Source organism: Lissotriton vulgaris, chromosome 2_1, assembly GCF_964263255.1.
Source record: "Lissotriton vulgaris chromosome 2_1, aLisVul1.2, whole genome shotgun sequence".
Classification (NCBI taxonomy): Eukaryota; Metazoa; Chordata; class Amphibia; order Caudata; family Salamandridae; genus Lissotriton; species Lissotriton vulgaris.
Window position 1 is genome coordinate 125,051,001 of NC_141687.1, and position 21,201 is coordinate 125,072,201.

The window sequence follows — 21,201 nt, forward strand, 5'->3', positions numbered from 1 at the left end:
TATAACCAATTTCGTACTCGTGTTATCTAGCTCCAAAGGATTAAAGGCCGAGTCGTCCAGCGTGACTCAAGCTCTGAGACACACAATTAACTAAGGTGTTTTAAACTACTGAGCTTTCTACAGGCCATGGTCTGAGCAATCAAAGGAGTATTTTGTGCTTGAAATAATTAAGGCAGGAGAAACGAGTGGAAATGGCAAATTATTTTATTGAGAAAATACTAGCCATCAGTCCTGAATACACAGAATTATTAGGTTTGTGTAAGTAATGTTAGAAAACACTATCTGTCGCCCGTGCCGCTTCGTAGCACAATTTTATCGTTTTGTACTCTTGAGGGGCTGTACCATCAGACAATTTTAGTGAAATTTAGCAACTGAAAATGTAATGTTATCCTTTATTTCTAGAGCTTCTTTCATCAGACATGGTCTCTTGGTGCACTCGCACAGAAGTTTCAAAATATGACACCGTATGAAAGAAAGTTTAGTATTACAACATAACATTCTAGGGTTCGTAGTATAGTTTTGCGTGACCCTCTTGAAGTATCGGGGCAGAATATGTTTTACTCTGACGGGCCTAACTCACCTTCAATCTATCTGAAGTCGATAAATGCAGTATTATTGTGGCCTGTAATATTAATGTATGTTGTTTGTGGTGCATGGATGAGACAAAACTGTAGCAAGAGCTATATAAAATGCAAGTTATTTTAATAAGGCAGAGCTATGTCCGTAGCACAAACATAATCTTTAACCACTATTCTGTGTGCATTGGGAATGGATGGTGGGGCAGACAAACCGTAGAGTTAACTGTGCATGTTCTTACTGCCCAAAAATATAATTTTCTTTAAATGTGAATGGTATTCTGCAAAATAGATCTATTAAGCGTCCCACCTCATACAGTACTGTAGTAATTGGACGGGCTGAAGATCAATACATAAGAGATAACGAGCACTCACTTTTTTATTTATTCTTTTTTCTTTTTTTTTTCTAAGACACGTACATATAAGCAACGGTTAACAAACATAGATCCCTCTCTCGATAGACATACGTGCATACACTGGTAGTTTCTTTTACCCCCTCCTGTTTTGTCAAAAGCAACCTGAAGCTGCAGACGACTCGGTGCAGGGCTGTTGGAGGAAACGCAATCCCATCACATACCAGCGCACAGTCATGGCAGAAGGACCAGCAAGTTTTATTCTCAAAACGTGGGAAGGGATCGAGGGCGAAGAGAGGAAACTGGAAAGAGAGAGAGAAAGAGGGGGACAGGGTTGAGGAAAAGGGGGAAGGGAGGTGGAGACCAGCGGGGTTTTGCAGGGTGGATGGGGTTGTTGTAAAGTTGGCGGGGGAGTACAGAAAGTAAAAAGAGAGGAGGAAAAAAGTAGTAGTAGTAAATGCTACAAGGAGAAGCAGAGGGCTGGAAGAGAGAGGGAAACAAGCGATGCGTAAACGTGCACTCTATACTTATAGTCTTTGCTTACCAAAAGCGAGGCTGGCAGTAAAAGAGGTGCAGTTACTGCCAGCCTTGTTTCTCATAAGCACCAACTGTACGTACAAAGTACGGTTTACGCACCGCTTGCAGGTTTTCAAAACTTATAAATAAAAGGCATTTTCATTTACAATGCCAATACCTCAAACTCTTTCAAATGCAAGACCTACTGCATTGCAAATGCTTGTTGAGCTCTAAGACAGCGGCAGCCTTAGGGATGCAGGGACTGTGACTCCTGGCCCTGTGTTTCAAAATCAGGAGGGAGGAGGAGGCAGCTGCCACCAAAACAGACCTCGATCTCTGAATGCGCAGCAAATGTGGCAAGATAAGAACTAGATTTACAGTCCTGTTGATAACAGAGCTCTGTAAACCACAGCAATGATCTCAAGTGCTGCAGCTTAATGAAAGAAATTGTGCTCTCAAGCTCTGAGTAACAACAGATGTAACGGAGGCTGTCCTTGAAAATAGGCAGAGATTTTAAAGGCCATAACCTGAATAAGTTGTCTCAAAATTCTTGGGTACACCCTAATCAGTGGTGAACAACAGATTTAATCAAAACAATCAATGCATTTATTTGTGAAAGAATTAAAAATCGTAAATAATAATTACACAAGTGATACACGGGGCGAAAATATATTTCAAAAAAGTCATTTATTTAATATATGTTCGAAACTTTTGGTCGGGGAAAAAAATAATAAAAAGCAACAAAACATAGCTGGAAAGGTGACGTCAGTTAGCCTATACAACAACTATGTTGACTTCTTTCCCAAAATTCTGTACAATCAATGTCTATAGGGAAGAGATGTCGACGTTTCGGTCTGTGGTGGCGATGAGACCGTCAGACCATCATCAGGACGGATAGTTGACAAAAGATACCAAATAGTATTATCCTCATCTTGTGACTTCAGTCAAATAGGCATCTAACTTCCAAATTTGGTGCATTAAAATCAGCTTTTTCGTGCAATGTTTTGGCATTTAGAGCTATTAGGCCGTCAGATCGTTATTTCACTAAAATGTAAGGCTGGCAGATTGTGGGACTAAGAGTAAGTAATACTTTCATGCAACAGATGAGGAGAAGTAGTTCCATAGAGGGGAAACTAATGTTAAGGCTGGTGCTCTCGATGTGCGTCAAACATCTTCACACACAGTTTTCATCGAAATGTGGCTGCAAAACTTGAAAACATTTGATAATCCACAAGTGAAGTGTGTTGCAACTCTCCAGAATGCAAAGCACTCATTTTGTCTTCTCTGTAAAGTTTACAACGTGAATACGTACACGTAATTAGTTCTTTATTGTAGCACAAAGAGACAGAAAATCAAAAATTCATTTTGGATTATGCAGTATTCTGTGATAAATTGGAAATCCCCCACAACGAAAGATCCTTAGAGTCAAAATGCATCTGGGACGTAAAAGTTGATTTTGAAATTCAATTGGTTTTGAAATTCTGCTGTTGAAAGTACCCTTGCTTTTTCTCCTTATAACACCCAGTGTCAGCGATTGGATAACATATATGAACATTTTAATGTGGGGCATAAACTAGGAGGTTTTATCAATTTGATAGAATAAAATAGAACAAAATTAAAAAAACTTGTTATTATAATGAGAATGACCTGTAATGGATTATGAATTAAATGAAACTTAAATCAATTCTTAAATGCAGTTATTGCTATTAATGAATGTTCATGAGTGAACACAGCTTCTTTTTGAAAAGTACAGACGTATACCACATGGACTCACACGCCACATGGTGTTGATGAAATTTAACTTCTTGCTTGGAGACTCTTCCTACATATTACATAGTTTGCTTCCTCTATTGACTGTGGTTTAATCATTTCCCATTATTTCGTTTTGTATTCTGAGCTCAAATTTTTCAGATGTCTAGGGGCCAGATGGCTGAGAATGGAAATTTATTTTACATCATAATGTTTCTCTTTCATGTACATTGATTCCTGTTACATTAACAGTTCACAACGTCACTGGCCCTTTCTAGATAAGAAGAGTTTCTAACCAAGTGGCTAGATTGTCTGTGATATGGGCAAGGTGTGCAGATGCCACCTGAGAGGCCTCCCATAAACATGTGAGTGGGATGCAACTAAGTGGTAAATTAGCCTTTCAAATCTTAATGTTGTGTACACAACGTCGAATATGAATTATCAAATGGAATTGGTTTCGTATATCTCTGTGAAACGTGCATCTTCTTGTATTTCACTAAGCACCATTGACTGAATTAGACAGCTGTCAGGCAGACAAGTTTCTTATGTTACCTGTAGTATTCCTGTAACACTCTGTACTGGTGAGATTAATTATATAACATGTTTTTCCAGCCTACATGAAACGACGGCACAGCTCTGTAAGTGAAAGCCAGCCTAGTGAACCTCCCTCAGTTGGAATTGAGTACAGCCAGAGCTGCAGCCCACAGCCACAGCATCAGCTGAAGAAACCACGAGTTGTGTTGGCACCAGAAGAAAAAGAAGCTCTAAAAAGAGCCTACCAGCAGAAGCCATACCCATCACCAAAAACCATTGAGGAGCTGGCGGGCCAATTGAACTTGAAAACCAGTACCGTAATAAACTGGTTCCATAATTACAGGTACATATTAAAACACGGTATAGAGCTATCATGATAATTTCCAGTTCAGTAGAAATATACATTTTCTCACCTCAGTGTATTCTTGGTACACATAAGGGGCAAAACTTTAAAGATACAATGTGTTTTTACTCGTAGCACTGTTTGTTTTTCTAGATTACATTTATGTTCTTCTAATAGGTACGAGTAAGTTTAAAACAAGTAGTTAAAAACTAGGTATTAGCGATCCAGACTTTTAAATACACTCAAATTTGATTAGTATTCCAAAGATGGGAACAAGAGAACAATTGAACCATGCTATGACTGACTGGTGGGCTTATCCATTTTAAAGGCTCCATTCGACTTCCCAAGAAAAAACATCTAGCAAATAGTTGGGATATTTTGGAGGACCTTACAGTAAACCTTACAGTTGTGGATGGTTGCCTACATCCATAACTTATTCATTTACCACCTTGATAGTAAATTTGTTCTTATGAAGTGTGCTTTTGTTCTTTGGTGTAAAACTGCTAAGTGGTTTTTGAGATGGAAGCGTTTAAAAAAGTTGCTGGGTGGGATTAAAGTATCTGATAGTTCACTAGCCTCATATTCCTTAACATAGAATTATCCCCAGGCGTGTAACTGGATCTGAAACCCTTTTTTGCCACAGCATCCCTGCGCCCCGGGGGGACGGCATCACGCGACTCCGCCTAGGCGTCGTCCGCGAACGTGATGTCAGGGAAGTCACATGAGTCCCGCCCCTGCGCGCCTACGTCAGTTTTTTCCTTTTCCGCGTGCAGCGCTGATCCGGTCTCTGTTCGGGCTTGTTTGGGCCCTTTTTTCTTTCATCATTGTGATATATGTTGGTGGAACAGTGTGTGAATGCCTTTAGACTTCAAGAGTTGCACGTCGTGTGGGCGTCTTATGTCGGTGACGGACCCTCACACCTCATTTGCATGTGGTGTTTGGGGAAAGGTCACGGCAACACTGATTGTGAAGCGTGCCAACAGTTGAAGCCGAAGTTGCGGGGGGAGCGCCGGATGAAACTACTCTCGGTGCGTCTCTCAAGGTCGGCTTTATCCCCTCGATCAGCGTTGGCAGAAGGCTTCAGAAACGGCCAACGTCGGCGTCCTCATCCCTCTCCTATGTCGCGAGAGCGTCACTCTCCGGTGGGTCTGCCGGGGGCTTGGGCTTTCCGCGGGTGATGCGGCCTGCGTGCCGCCTTCCTATCCACCCTTTCCCGGTGAGGGGGCGTTCAGAGCTCAGATGGAGACATATGCAGCGGCTTTGCAGGCCTCGCTGGCGTCTCCTCCTCCTTCCCCTCCTGGGGCGTCGGCAGATCCCTTGCATTACGCGGGGCCCTCCGCGGCAGTCGGCTCCAGCCCTGGCGCCGACTGGCTCGGATCCAGGCTTGGAGGATGTGGTGCTGTTGGGGTGCGGCCTTTCGGGGGTCCCTCCTTCGGACCACGGCACCTCTGCCTCGCCGCAAACTCCAGTGGGAGTCCCAGCGGTGTTTTGGGAGGTCGCCGGGACTCGAGTCGCATCCCCGAGCCCCGCCCAGACCTCTGGACAGGCGGCAGCCTTGTCCACAGCTGAGCTGACGCCGCTCCAGCGCCATCTGGCCAAGCCGGCGTCACGCTCTGGGTCGAGGCTGGACGGGATCCCCGCGTCTCCCTCCGGACCCCTGTCATCCCTCCATGCAGGCGGCTGCCTCTTCGGAGGTCGAGTCGGTGGTTAAATCGGTGGTTGAATCTGGCCTGGCGGCGGCGCATGGGTCGGTGGATCACCTCCATCACATTCTGGGCCGAGGCTGGTGGAGGGCTTCTTGTCACTCCCCTGGTCCCTCTCGTCCCTCCACGCAGGTGGCTTCCTTGTCGAAGGTAGAGTCGGTGCCGTTCCGATGCCGCCACTTTGGCTCCGGCTCAGCACCGGTCCCCGGCGCTGCGTGACGTGGTGAGGAAAATTAAATTTTGGCCATGTTGTGTTCCCTAGCGCGTACCCCACCGACTCCATGTACCAGCTTAAAGTGCATGTAACTTCCCTCCTGTGCCAGCTATGAAGACGCAAATACATTTGCGTCCACCGTTAACTTGTCCTCTTTCAGATCCACCTTGAATGGATTATGTAGTCCGTTCCTAAGTATGCTATGCCACCGTCTTTTTGTAGTACACTTTTCATGTATTCCTGCTCTAGCAAGAGTAGGCCCTGAATTCCTGCCATCTGAACCTCTTTTGTGGCTCCTGACCCTGCCCAGGCTACCTCTGTACCCGTGAACTCTGTCCTACTTTCAGCGCGGCCCCTCGCGCTCAGCTCAGCCTGCTTTCTGCCAAGACTGACTATAACCTTCGAGTTATCTGTTCCGCTCCCCGAGAATACATTCCTGCCTACTAGATCCTGTAAACATCCTCTCCAGCTGCAGAGCCAAAAGGCCGACCTGTCTTAATGCAAGTAATTCATAGCCTCTGTTGCCATGCTTCCATGGAAGGCCCCGTGCCCCACGCTTCACATGTAGACACTTAGGCGCTTATACACGCATCCACAGTTAGCATAGAACAGCTTCTGCCCTAGAGACCTTTCCGCCCAGATAGTATAGTTCCTAAACACCAGATATCAGATATGATAGAAGTACAAGTTGATCTGACATGCCAGACTTCTGTCTCTTTCCGTCAGTGTAAATGTCAAGTCCCCTGCACCCCTGCACCCCGTCAATCACACGTCATGCAGCTGCGCGCGCATCCAAGCTTCCGATTTCTGCTGACATTGCAACATTCTGTTAGCACCACCCCTTGGTGCCACCCACTTACGTCACTTATCAGTGACGTTTCTAGCACACACCTCTGGTTCACGCCTAGTTTACGCCTCTTGATGATGTACTAGTACCACGTGTATACTGTTATCTTGTCTTCTCTCAGCTGTTACGCCTCTTACATTGATTCTTTATGGTATAAATCAAGTATAAATCAAGTATATAAGCTATGTACTGTCAATAAACGAGAGCGCTCTATCCCTTCTGGCACCCCTGTGGTGGTCAGAACATGATATCCTGATTCCTTTATGAGGAATAAAACCCTTAGAAACTCTAACACCACGGACTCTGTCTTTTTTCATTCCGATTGAGTTATTATTGATTAAGTACTTACCTGCATAGAAATTAAGAGAGTAAATTAATTATTTACGTCATTTTGGCGCCAGAATAGGGACCCCTCCCCCACCTCACGCGCCGGTTGGCGCGTTGCAAGCTGTGTCCCCTGCCATCAGTTAGATGGAACACACGTGTACTGGCAGGATTTCCTGCATCTCCCTCTGACCCACGGAGGTGACGAAGACTGCGATCAGTGCCCAGACGAGGCGGTGAGGAGTGCGGAGGATCCCGACCAGAGCCTAGCCGAAAGAAGCAAGGTCCGAGGTGTGAAGAGGCCCACCAGTTTTCCGAAGTTTTCCGAAATTTTCCGAAGTTTTCCGAAGTTCCGAGTCGAGTCCAGTCGAGTTTTCCGAGGCCTTCTGTTTCCGTGCTTCCCGGTGAGTACCATTGCTGGGTCGTATCTAGACGGGTTTGGGTACGCAAGTCCGGTCTGCACTGTTTTTAGGCAGTGTATCTGTACTGTTTAGCAGTATATCAAGTATTCCGAATTTCTGCACTGTTACAGCAGTGTATCCGTACTGTCTGGCGTCTCCTTCGTCGCCGAATGTTGATGACGTCCTGCCTGAGGCTGCGGATTCTGCAACGCCGGGCAAGCGTAGAGTCGCGGATTCGTCTTCGGATGCTCCCTCTTCTCCGGAGGTTGTTTGCCTGCCGGTGTCCTACTCCCCGGAGACAGGCCGCCGCGTGATGGCTTATTCACCGGCGTCATCAGAAGGCGGCTCCCCGTCATTCCCGAGGCCGCAGTGTTCACTGGAGGAGCAACAGGTCCCCCACTCTTCCTTTCCTCCTTCTAAGTTCCAGGTCTGGCCTTTGCCCGCCCGCTTGGCTTCGGGGACGGCCACCTTAGTTTACAGCCATCGCCCACGGAGGATCTGCTTTCTCCACCGCGGGGCCCTACGGAGGCGGGTGCGACCTTAGCTCACGCAGTGTCCAAGGCTGTGGGTATTCTGCGCATGGTTGACCCGGCAGCGCATTTCCTGGGGGGACACATTTTGGAGGTTCTCTGCCAGGGCTCTGGTGAGAGGGAACTATTGTTTCTAGTGATCACCTTGTATCAGTCCAAACAACCCTTATGGTGATTGGTTGTAAGTCAACCTTATAGACCACCTATCCTAGTAGAGTGGACAAAAGCAGTCTTTAGTCTAAACTCTTTATGGCATGTGAAGCCAGCTGTTTTACCACATATAACCTTTGAATACCAAATGAAAAGGACACCACACAGGTTGTTATGAAAATAAACAGTTTTGCAGCGTGAATCTTTCTGGATTCACGATGCTGTGCATATTCCGCGGTCTTGTGGTTGGGTCCGGATTCGTAGTCTTTTCTTTGGTTTTTTTTCGTCGCCCAGGTGGGCGTCGGCGTCACCCATCCTTGGGTGTATTTCCGGTGACGTCGGCATGCTTCCTGCGGAAGCTCCCACCCTTGGGCGCCATCTTCAGATTCTTTTTTCCGCTGTCGGGTCTGGATCGTTCCCGTTGGGCTCCAGACATTTTTGGAGAAAGTACTAGGAAAAGATTGAAATTGGAGAAGATATCGAAAGAAGAAGACTACAGAAGACTTCGCCGACCACTGACGAGCGAAAGGAAGGATAAATCATCGAGGACTTCGACGATCGTCGACGTCCACGCGGCCAGGGAGGCCTGAACACTCGATGATGGACAACACGCCATTCAAAAAATCCGAGTTAACCAAGTTACACAAGCACCCTCTAAGAAATCAATTAACCGGGGAATTTCTCTAGAGCATTAGTTAGATCAAGGTTTTTACACCAATGTCACCAAGAGTTCATTTGGAAATGATGAGCTTCAAAGTATGGGTCCAAAGCAGTTGTTGTACTTCAAAATCTTTATTTTAAACACATTAAAAGTTTTCCAGCTTTGCACTGCCGACACGTGTTTCGCCCGCTCAGGGGCTTTTTCAAGGCAATTTTAGTCAGTATTGACAGGTCTGGCGGACGGGAAGTTCTTATAAACCGAGGGTGGTATAAAGTGTCAAATGTCAGAATCCTATCGGTGGAGATCCGGCCACAGCACAAACTATTAGAAGACTTATCAAGGTCCGTTGGACTCTAGACCACATGACTAATAGACTTATCTTCATGCAGCGACTCGCGCTATATCACTAAAACTCACCTTCTTGACTTCCCGCATTACAACCAAACTCAGCGTGGGGCTCATCATCTAGAAACTACAAGGCAGAACCTACAACGTTAACGTCTCGCCGTGATTACCATCACCGATAGGATTCTGACATTTGACACTTTGATTGATTTCTTAGAGGGTGCTTGTGTAACTTGGTTAACTCAGATTTTTTGATACTAGCATTAAGTTGCTTTGTTTCACACCCTTGGTGGTGGGTGTCTTACCAAGTTCCCAGTGCACCTCTTTTTTGTTACTTCACGTACTACTTATTCAGTGAAAATATTCATCAACAGAAGGTGCGGACGTTTTCTCTTCTTGAGGAACACTACCACCAAGATTGTTGTGTAATTTCAACACGCCATTCAAGTTCTGCCCTAACTGCCACCACAAGTACGCGCAGAAAGACCAACACCCGGTTTGCAACCTTTGCCTACCGGTAGACCACAGAAGCGAGGACTGCAACGCCTGCTCCGCCTTCGCCCCGAAGACCATTCGTGTGAGGAAGAGCCAGAGGGTAGCGCACGCCACCCTCCAAGGAAAAGCCCCGACGCCATCGCTGTACGAGCTGGGGATGTCCTCGGAGGAAGAGGACAATGCTGCCGCCGAAGACGACAGCTACACGGTCGTAGAGACCGATTACACGAAGACATCTGATAAGGTAGGAGACTCGTCGTTCCCCAAGAACACGAGAGACTCTGAGTCTCGAAAAAACGAGGGCAAGACCCCGAAAGCGCCGACGCAGAGACACCTGGCGACCGCGGCTACCCACAGGCCCAGCGGATCCTCTGAGAAGGAGTCCCTGGCGCCGAGAGCTGTTGAATAGCAGAAGTCGTCGAAGATGGTCCCCGAAAAGGACCGATCGACGTCGAGGGAGAAAGACCCTAAAGCCCCGATGCCGTCCAGGGACCCGAAACCCAGTTCGACGTCCAAGTCCTCGGCACCGAAAATCTCACAGCCGAGCCAGGCGCCGAAGAGAGGGGCCGAACAATCCGGCGCGGACAACGCGGCCGAGATGGAAAAGAAAAGACGGCGACTAGAAGCCAAAATGGAAAACATCTTGCAGCGGAAAAAAGATTTTGACGCCAAGATGAGAGCCTTCACGATTCCCCACAAGACCAAGCCACCCGTGCTAGAACTGGTCGAGGAGGAAGACAAACACGTCGAGGAACATGAGCCTGGCGCCGAAATGGTCGACAACCAGGAAGAGGACGAGAATCCCTATGAGACTTACAGCTATGAGGAGGAAGAGGACAGCAGGTTGGACGCCGAGTCGGCCACCTCTGACCCACAGGAGGAGGATTACCTGGATGTCGACACCGAGAGCCCGGAAGAGGCGGTCGACACATACCCCTCGAGGCCATCGCCGCCGGACGACATCGGGGCCTACAACTCGGTGATAAGGTCTGCGGCAGCAGCTTTCAAACTCAAACTCAAGCTCGACGAGGAGAAGCAGAAAGCGGACTTTCTTCTCGAGACATTACTCCCCACGCAAACAAGGAGCCAGTATCTACCTATGCTTGACAGTGTCTTGGCGCAGGGGATGGAAGCATTCAGGGAGCCCGCAACATGCAAGGCAGTCACTCCCAGAACGGAAAAGAAGTACAAGCATTCATCAAAGGACCAAGCCTACATTCGAGGCGTGGTCTCAGCTGACTCCATCATCACGGCCACAGCAAGGAAGAGGGCTAACGTGGCCACTACTTCTGGACCACCTCCTGATAAGGAGAGCAAAGGGATGGACTTAGTGGGCAGAAGGATCGAACGGAATGCCGCGACCCAATGGCGCATGGCTAATTCCAATGCCCTCATAAACAGGCACATGTACCAGATCATGGAGGAGCTAGGAAAACTGGTGAAAGACCTGCCCCAGGAGGCCAGGCAGAAGGCCGAGAAACTGGTGGAAGACGGGAAGAATGCGGCAAATTGTTGCCTCAAGACGGCCCTAGATGGAGCAGACACCTCCAGCAGGCTCATGATGATGGGTGTCACGGAAAGAAGACACGCATGGCTCAGAATCTCGGGCTTCAAGCCAGAGGTGCAACACAGCATCTTGAACACTCCGTTCAACGGCGAGATGCTGTTCGGGACAACAGTTGACGAGAAACTCAGTCAACTAAAGAAAGACAATGAAACTGCACGATCCATGGGAGCTTTGCAGTTCAGAGGCAACAAGAGGGGCACCCAGTCACGGTGGCCCGGCGGAAGAGGTGGAAACCAGCCAGGTACTTCATACCAGGCTTTCCAATAGACGCACCAGGCTGACTCGCAGGCACAACCGAGTCAGCAGAAGCAGTCCTGGCAGTACCAGTCAAGGGGCCAGTCCTTTCGAGGGAGAGGAAATGGACGAGGACAGCATAAAAGAGGGGGCCAGCAGCCCGCCTCTAAATGACTTCAAAGACATCCGTGTGCCCGCCCACAGAAAAGATCCCAGGGGGCAGCACGTACAAAGGGGTCAGGACAAAATGGACAACTACCACCACATAACACCAGTGGGTGGAAGATTAAGATTCTACCTCCAGGAATGGAGAGAGATCACATCACACAAATGGATATTAAACATCATCCAATTCGGGTACTGCATAGAATTGGAAGGGAGACCAGCAAGCAGGAGACCAAAGAGAAAGCCACTAGCAAACGAACAGCTACAGCGGCTTCAGGAAGAAGCAAAAGAGCTCCTACAAAAGAAGGCCATAGAACGGGTTCCCTTCAAAGAAAGAAACAAGGGAATATACTCAACGTATTTCCTCGTGCCAAAGGTCGACGAGACAATGAGACCCATTCTGGACCTCAGGTTCCTGAACACATTCATAAGAACACAAAAATTCAAAATGACCTCCCTACAGGAGGTGCTACCGCAATTGCAGATTGGAGACTTCATGGTCACGATAGACCTCAAGGACGCCTACCTGCACATACCAATGAACGTAAAGCACAAACATATGCTCAGGTTCACGGTCGGAGAAAGCCACTACCAGTTCACAACACTAGCCTTCGGCCTAAAATCAGCACCGAGGGTCTTCACAAAGTGCCTCGCGGCAGTCGCAGCGCACCTACGAAGGCAGGGAATACACGTATACCCTTACCTGGACGACTGGTTAGTGAAAGCAAACTTGTACCAGAAATGCAGGAAAGACGCACATACAGTGACGAACACGCTGATGAACCTGGGGTTCTCCATCCATTGGAAAAAATCGTCAATGGAGCCGGAACAAGTAAAGATCTTCCTGGGGGGACAGATCAACACCTTACAGGGCAGGGTGTTCCCCAGCGACAAGAGAGCAAGGGCCCTGGTGAGGGAAACTCGCCTCTACCGGAAGGGACAAGCTCGGACAGTGAGGACTGCGAGCAAGATCTTGGAGATGATGGCATCATGCATCCACCTGGTACCAAATGTACGACTTCACATGAGACCCATCCAAGAATGGCTCCAGGAACAATGGTCACAAGCTTCAGGAAGTTGGGAGGATCTAGTGGTTGTGACGCACGCAGTGCCGAAGGAAATGGCATGGTGGACCATGGAGAACATAACAAAGGGAAAGCCTCTAACACCCCCAACACCAACAGTGACCATCACCACAGACGCATCCCTGAAGGGATGGGGCGCTCACATGGAGGAGCTCAAAGTGAGGGGTCTGTGGACACCAACAGATGCGACAAAGCACATCAATTACCTAGAATTGAAAACAATCTTCTTTGCACTGAAAGCCTTCCAAACAAGACTGTACAAGCACAGGGTGTTGCTGCAGACAGACAACACCACAGTGATGTTCTACATCAACAAGCAGGGTGGAACACAGTCAACAATGCTTTCAACACTGGCGCAGGAGATATGTAGATGGGCCATCCCCCTCAGGATAGACCTACTGGCCATACACCTACCAGGGAAGGAGAACATTCAGGCAGACTGGCTCAGCAGACAGACATCGGCATCCCACGAGTGGGAGCTCAATGCTCAGGAGACGAAGTGGTTGTTCAACAAGTGGGGAACGCCATCAGTGGACCTGTTTGCAACACGCCAGAATGCCAAATGCCAAAGCTTTGCATCCAGACAACCCGAAGAGGGGTCCCTTGGGAATGCCCTATGGATAGATTGGTGCGGGACATTTGCTTACGCTTTTCCCCCGATACCACTGATACACAGAGTACTGAGCAAGTGCAGAGCGAGCAACATGACCCTGATACTGGTCGCACCACAGTGGGCCAGACAGACATGGTACTCGCAGATCATGGAGATGGCACAGAGTGCACCCCACAGATTCGGCAGAAGAAAAGACCTGCTCTCCATGCACAACGGAGAGGTACTGCACCCAGAGCCAGAGCCTGAGCCTAGTGGCGTGGCTCCTAAGGACATAGAATTCGCACACTTGAGGCTGCCAGAGAGCACTCTCAGGGTCCTTCGGGAGGCACGAAGGCCCAGCACACGGAAGTGCTACGTGGCAAAGTGGAAGAGATTCACAATATGGTGCAGGAAGGAAAGACTTCACAATAAAATGAAGAAGGACTCCACAGTGCTAAAATACCTCACGCACTTACTGGAGAAAAAACTCAGCTCGTCCTCCTTAAGAGTCCACTTGGCAGCGATAGTCGCCTACACAAGGGGTGAGATGGGGAGGAGTTTCTTCACGTCACAGGTTGTGAAGAGATTCCTGGAAGGAGCGAAGAGGATCGCACCACCCAAGTGTGTGCCGCCACTGGCATGGAACTTGAACATAGTCCTGACGGAACTCATGAAGGAGCCCGTTGAACCACTCCACAAGGCCTCACTAGAAATGCTGACCATGAAGACAGCTTTCTTGGTTGCAATAACGTCCTTACACCGAGTAAGCGAACTTCAAGCGCTAACGCTGCAGGAACCATACATACAAATACACAATGACAGGGTTGTGATGAGGACCGACCCACACTTCTTGCCAAAGGTGGTGTCCAAATTCCACATGAACCAGTCCATACAGATACCGAGTTTTTTCCAAAAACCAACAAATAGCGCAGAGCGAGCCCTACACACCCTAGACGCCAGAAGGGCCGTCATGCACTATATCGAGAGGACAAAGGGACACAGGAAGACAAAGCAGTTCTTTGTGTCATTCGCCAACAGTTTCATGGGAAAGGCTGTAACCAAGAACACTATTGCACGATGGATCGCGCAAACAATCCAACTCTGCCACAAACGGGCAGGACAAGAACTAGCAGAGGGGCCACGTGCCCACTCCACTAGGAAAAAAGGTGCTACAATAGCCTTCCTGGCTAATACACCCATATAAGACATATGCCTGGCGGCAACATGGGCTTTGATGCACACATTCACGAAGCACTACTGCGTGGATGTTCAGATGAACAGAGAAGCACAAGTCGGACAAAAGGTGCTCCAGCACATATTCAAAAACCAAAGCTCATCTTCCACCCAGCCGCCACAGAAATGAGAAACCGCTACAAAATCTATGCACAGCATAGTGAATCCAGAAAGATTCACGCTGCAAAACGAATAGTTTCTTACCTGTCGGTGTAGTTTTGCAGCTTGATGATCTTTCTGGATTCACTAGCGAACCCACCCACCTCCGCCAGAAAGATGAGGCTGGAGAGGAAAGAGGTGGTCAAAAAAAAAAAAAAAACAGAAATGACTTTATATACAAAGCGGTTAAAAGAAATTTCACCTACATAGAACATTGCCATCACTTCGGAGACGAAAGAAACACGGAAAAAAGAATCCGAAGATGGCGCCCAAGGGTGGGAGCTTCCGCAGGAAGCATGCCGACGTCACCGGAAATACACCCAAGGAGGGGTGACGCCGACGCCCACCTGGGCGACGAAAAAAAAAAAAAACAAAGAAAAGACTACGAATCCGGACCCAACCACAAGACCGCGGAATATGCACAGCATAGTGAATCCAGAAAGATCATCAAGCTGCAAAACTACACCGACAGGTAAGAAACTATTCGTTATTTATTAACTAACATACACCTCTGAACTCTTTATGAGGTCAGAGGGCTAAGCACATGACAAACTCTTAGGAAAAATAAGTTTAATTTCACGATTTACAATGGTGCCCTAGGGGCACGACAAACCATATACTAGATGAATGGAATGTGAAAGTCAATTAAAGGAATGGAGCTGTCCAGAGGCTGTAGGATCGCTGGGACCACTCTATACTAACTTGAGGTAAGTGATAGGAGCCCCACGGAGCGCGTGTGCAGAGTGTGAACTCACACGCGAGATGCGTACAAACGTCTATGGACAGTACAGTTTAAAGAAAAGGTGAGTACGGACGTTCCTGACTAGATAGGACTGAAACGACAATGGAACTGGACACTAGGAGAGTCAAGCTACCCTTTGTAGGAGAGTAGGGTCTGCAATACTATGATCACCCCAGATTTTTGCTTGTTGCTTCACTGGTTTACGACTTCCCTGGCTGTGGGCCTGCTAATCAGACCCACAGCCTAGCTGTTCTCTCTCTAAATTGACAGACATGTACCTTAGGTGCATATACCAATTGGATACTGAGTCACCTTATCAGTCCCTGTACAGTGTACCTTAGGTACCCAGGGCCTAGGTGTACCCAGAGCCTACCAGGGGCTGCAGCAGGTATTATGCCACCCCTGGCTGGCCATCCAAATCGGACACAACTGGCTGCACGACAGCTGGGGCAAGGTGGTGTAATCACCCTTTGCTTTAGATATAGTATTCCTATATCTAACCCTAAAATGGACACATGTATTCCTATCAGTCACTCCTATGGCAGGCCTTATCAATCCTGAAGGCAGAGTGCTTGGAATTATGTGAGATGGTGCTCTGGCATGAGCTGAGCCCGTTTGCAGCTTGCGGAACCAAGTCCTAATAGCTGTTCCATGATAACGCGTACCATATACTCTTAAGTGCATTATAATCCTCGCGGTTATTTGCTATCTTTGGTATCGCTTTATCAAAACATGTCGAGTAAGGTGTCATACGAATTGGAATACTAACCCCTCGCCAATTCTAGCGACGGGGTTAGCATTCCACCCTTCTAGAGGGACACGACATGTATGTAACTGTGAACCCCGGTTAAAGCTAACTCGAGCCTCAGCATCACAAAATGGATGCTGGCACCACCGACACAAGTCTGACCTCCTGCTGCTGGGAGTCCTTCCAGCGAGGAGAGCTCGGACAAAGGGTTTCCTGTCAGGGGCGGTGCTAGCACCATCCCAGACAGGGTTTTGTGTATCCCAGGTAGGCAGGGCTGAGGGGAAGGTGACTGCAAGTGGCACCCCGGTACTCACTGTGCTTATGCCGGCTTAAACCAGTTCCAGGGGCACACCAGCCCCTGAGCTGGGGAAGTCCGGACAAGGGAGAGGGGTGTAACCACCCCCCACCTGGTCCCACCCATGGGCAGGACCTAGTCGCGTGCCAGCCCCTTTTTTTAGAATAAAGGTAGGAGCAGGCCCCCTTCCCAAATTAGATAATTCTGAATCTTGAACTACTTTCCACGAAAGGAACTCATGACCTTTTCTGAAGACTCTCCCTTGTGGCTAAGGAGTAGCCACCCTGCACCCGCACGCACTATCTAAGCATCGCGGTTTGCTGTAAGTCCATCCTCCGGATCAAGACTGCCCAGCTCGACGAGACCCGGATTCCCTGGAATCTCTAACCTCTACCTGCATCATCAGCCCAGCTGAGATTCGTGGGTGTGACGAGACCTAAGGGACCGGCCATCTTTAAAACTGCACGACGCTTAACCAGCACGACCGCCGAGGGATCCTCGAGTGAGTGCTTTGGGGTTTGAGAAGCCCTAACCCTGAGCAGCTCCAGCACCGAAGTCCAGCCCCCCAGCATCCACAAGATCTGCGTGGGGCCCTTCTGCTCTTTGCTGCTTACCGCGTTGTCCGGTCACTTGCCTGCTGGCTAGTGGCCCTCCTGACGACGTATCACGACGATTTCACCGCTGGTCTGGTTGCTCCAGACTGGCCCTTGCTCCCTTCCAAAAGAGGAGCACCCCGGACCCTCCTGGTCCACTCCAGACGCCATCTTGACTCCAAGACTTGTTGCTCCAATCCTGGTCCCAGCATCGCCGACAGCAGACACCTTCGTGGGACAGCTCGCACCTCCAGCCTGGTCGCCGACAACGCCTCCTGGTCCGAGGGACAGCAGAGTCCAGCGTCGCCCACTCACCTGGTCGAGGTGACTTCATCCGGTGCCATCCTGGTGCCCACAGAATCACTGGCTAGTGATTAAGAACTGAGTCCCCTCTGCTTTCAGGTCGTCTCCATCACCGATCCAGGCTTGGATCACATCGAACATCTTCACTGGTCGCCTGCCAGCAACTTCTTCTTTCAGGCTCCATAGACTACAACGAGGATTCCCGACGTCTTTTAAACCCTATGCAGCCGCAGCCCCTGGGCTAGGTAACCCGAGCATTTCGGTGCTCCAACGCAGGTTCACTATCCAAGTGTCCAGATCCTTTTTCGTTTTTAGTCTACCTAGTCGGATTCGTCCGATAACAGTAACTTTAGAAACACTAGCCTCCATAGACTTTGTCCCGCATCCCGCGTGAGAGTGCACACTCTGCACCCGATCTCCCTAGGCCTCCTGCTCCTAACCTTAGGGTTCAGTAGTGTAGTCCTAGCGATCCTGAAGCCTCTGGATCTTGTTACTTACCTGCTAGTATTTCGCATTCCACTTTTAGTGTATATGGTTTTTCGTGCCCCTTGGGCATTTGTGTAAATTGTGTGACTTAAAGTATTTTCATAAGAGTTTTGTATTGTGCTTAGCTCCCTGACTCATAAAGAGTTCAGGGTAGACTTGTTATAAATAAATATCCTTTATTTTCATAACAACTTGTGTGGTGTCCTTTCACTTGGTGTTCAAGGGGTATATGTGATGGTATAACAGCTGGCTTAACACGCCCTCTAGAGTTTAGCCTAAAGACTGCTCTTGTCCATGCTACTAGGATAGCTGGTCTATAAGGTTGACTTACAACCAATCATCAATAAGGGTAGTTTGGTATGATACACAGTGATCACTAGAATAGTGAGCACTATATATCAGGCCAACTTCTCACATTGGTGAGCAGCGGTTGGGATTTGAGCTTGCTGTTGTTTTACCTCGCACGTATCCTAAGAATATCATTTAAAAGATCACATAAGTACCCAGGTACATATAACTTAGCTTAGAATACTCTGAGTTCTACTGAACCAGCTGTTGTAGTGTAACAGGGCTTAGCCCACCCTGACTACAACTCTTAGCAAGGGATCAGTAGGTAAACCCATAGTGTAGGTAAGTGCACCACTTACGCCTCACTAGAAAGCATGTCTGACCAAGGAGAATCTTCACAGACTCCCCTAGTGGTCATTGACCCTCCACAGGTCATGTCAAGATATGCAGCTCTTAGCTTCCAGGAGATGGGACAACTGTGTACCTCCAGGAAGCTAAAACAGGGTTCTAACCCTACCACTCCTTTTCTGATAGGTCTCTTAGAGACTTATGATGCCAGGAGGGCTTCTAACACAGACCCCCCTAATCCAGATGGGAGTATGTCCCCCCTTAGAGGGAAACCTTGGGGACCCTGACCTCAACCTCAATGGAACAGAAAGTGAAGAGGAGGAAGAGGAACAGGAGTTGTCAGGGGATGAGGCAGACAAAGGTCAGGTAGTAGTCAGAAGGCTCACCAGGACGAACTTAAGCAGGCATGAAAATGGACTTGGGGGGACCCCTTAGCCCACTCTCAGGCAGGCTTAACATTGGGAATGGACGAGTTAGGTCTCTCTCCAGAGGCTCTAACAGATCCATTCATACCAATGGCTCTCAGGCATCTTCTCACAGAGGAATGACATCCCCTCAGAGAAGAGAGCATGAAGCTAAAATGAGGGAAGTCAATCTGAGGATTGAGAGGGAAGAACTTGCCCTTGCCAAAGAGAGACTTGCCTTTGCCAGAGAGCAGAAATTGAGTGGGGCAGACCCCACTGGTGGCAGCATTATCCCTAGAGATAAAGACAGGAATTTTGATACTAGACACCTGAGTAAAATAGTGCCCCCGTTTAAACAAGGGGATGACATCCACAAATGGATGACTGCTTTGGAGAGGGCCTGCACTGTCCAGTGCATCCCCCAGAGTCAGTGGGCAGCTATTCTGTGGCTCTCCTTTGAAGGTAAAGGTATAGATAAGCTCCTCACTACTAGAGCTGAGGATGCTAACAATTACCAAGTCCTGAAGAATACACTGGTTGATGGGTTTGGCTTAACAACTGAGCAGTACAGGTTGCTGTTCAGAGACACCCAGAAAACTCAGTCTCAGGATTGGGCTGACTTTGTTGACTGTGCCACTAAGGCTCTAGAAGGCTGGCTATTGGGTAGTAAAGTTACTGACTTCACAGGATTGTATAATCTTATTATGAGAGAGCAAGTCTTAAATAATTGTCAGAACCAGTTATTACACCAGCACCTGGTAGACTCTGATCTGACCTCTCCACAAGAATTGGGTAAGACGGCAGACAAATGGGTCAGAACCAGGATTAGGCCTAAGAACCAGGGTGGTGACCAAAAGAAAGAATCAACCAAGCCTCAAGAGAAGGGTGGGAATAAATCTTCTGATCAAACCACATCAGGGCCCCAAAAATCCTCTGAAAAGGGTGGGTCCCAGACTCCTTCCAATACCCAAAAGAAACCTTATTGTCATACCTGCAAACAGGTAGGCCATTACAAAACTGACCGCAGTTGCCCAAGGGCCAACAACAATAAGGAGAACATACCCCCAAGTAACACTTCCAAGCCTCCTGTTACTACCAGTAGTAATCCCCCAGGTGGTGGGAGTGCCCCCAAGAATTTGGGTGCATTTACTTTGGGAGTTCCTGGGGACTCTGGCCTAACCAGGTCCCCAGACTTAGATACTCTTGTCTGTGAGACTGGCATGGGGTTTGCCAACTTCACAGATTGTCCCAACACTTTGGACAAGTACAGACAGGAGCCCCTCATCAATGGTTCAAAAGTTGAGGCCTATAGAGATACAGGGGCTAGCATCACCATGGTGACTGAGAGCCTAATCCCCTCAAGGCAACTTATACCTGGAGCCACATACCAGGTGACCAACATTGATGGAGTGCAGAGAGATCATCCCATAGCAGTGGTAAATCTCAGCTGGGGAGGTGTCACTGGTCCCAAGAGAGTGGCAGTGTCATCAAACTTGCCTGTAGATTGCCTACTGGGGAATGATTTAGAGATCTCAGCCTGGTCTGAGGTAGAGCAAGAAACCCATTTTAAAATGGTAAACCTCCATGGTAAGGTTAGTGGGGCAGTGATAGCCACAGCCCCAGTCCAAGATGTCCTCCATGAACAGGTCAGGAGGGCTGTGCCAGTCACAGCCCAATCTCAGACAGAGTCCTTTCCTGAACAGGTTGGCAAGGCTGTGATGGTCACAGCCCATACCCAAACTGAGTCCCTTCCTGAAAAGGTTGGTGGAGTTGTGATGGCCACAGCTCAAACTCAGACAGATAATAGTGTTGTGAAGCCTGAAACTATGGATCACTCCACTCAGACAGAGAGCATTGAGGAGGAAGAGAAATCTCCCTCCCACAGACTTTAGGAAAGGATCAGCCTCCTCGGGGAACTGATCTGACCCCGTGTGAAGGAACTGCCCCAGAGGTAGTCAGGCCTAGCCTGGCAGAACCCCTGATGTCAGTGGACCCTTCCAAGGTGGGACCCAGTCTGGAGCAGGTACCCTGCCCCTCTCTACCCTGCCTCAGTCAGCCCAGGGCTGTAGAGGTCAGGGAGGCCAGTGGTGGACCCCAAAGGGCCCCTGTCCAAAAGAACTCCCCAATCAGCAGATTAAGGGCACTGAAGCTAGTAGACCTAGCCAAGTGAAAATAAAACAGACTCCTGAGGGATCCCCCTTAAAATTAGCTAGGGACCT

General features: G+C 48.6%; 1 protein-coding gene across 3 annotated transcripts in view; it reads left to right on the forward strand.

The window, feature by feature from the left end:
* Nucleotides 1-21,201, forward strand: part of CUX1 (cut like homeobox 1) — a 1,218,817-nt gene that overhangs the window by 1,143,938 nt on the left and 53,678 nt on the right. For all 3 annotated transcript variants that reach the window (XM_086954570.1, XM_086954568.1, XM_086954569.1), the window contains one exon: nt 3,806-4,070. In XM_086954570.1, the coding sequence (XP_086810696.1) occupies nt 3,806-4,070 (265 nt within the window). The remainder of the gene's footprint in view (nt 1-3,805; nt 4,071-21,201) is intronic.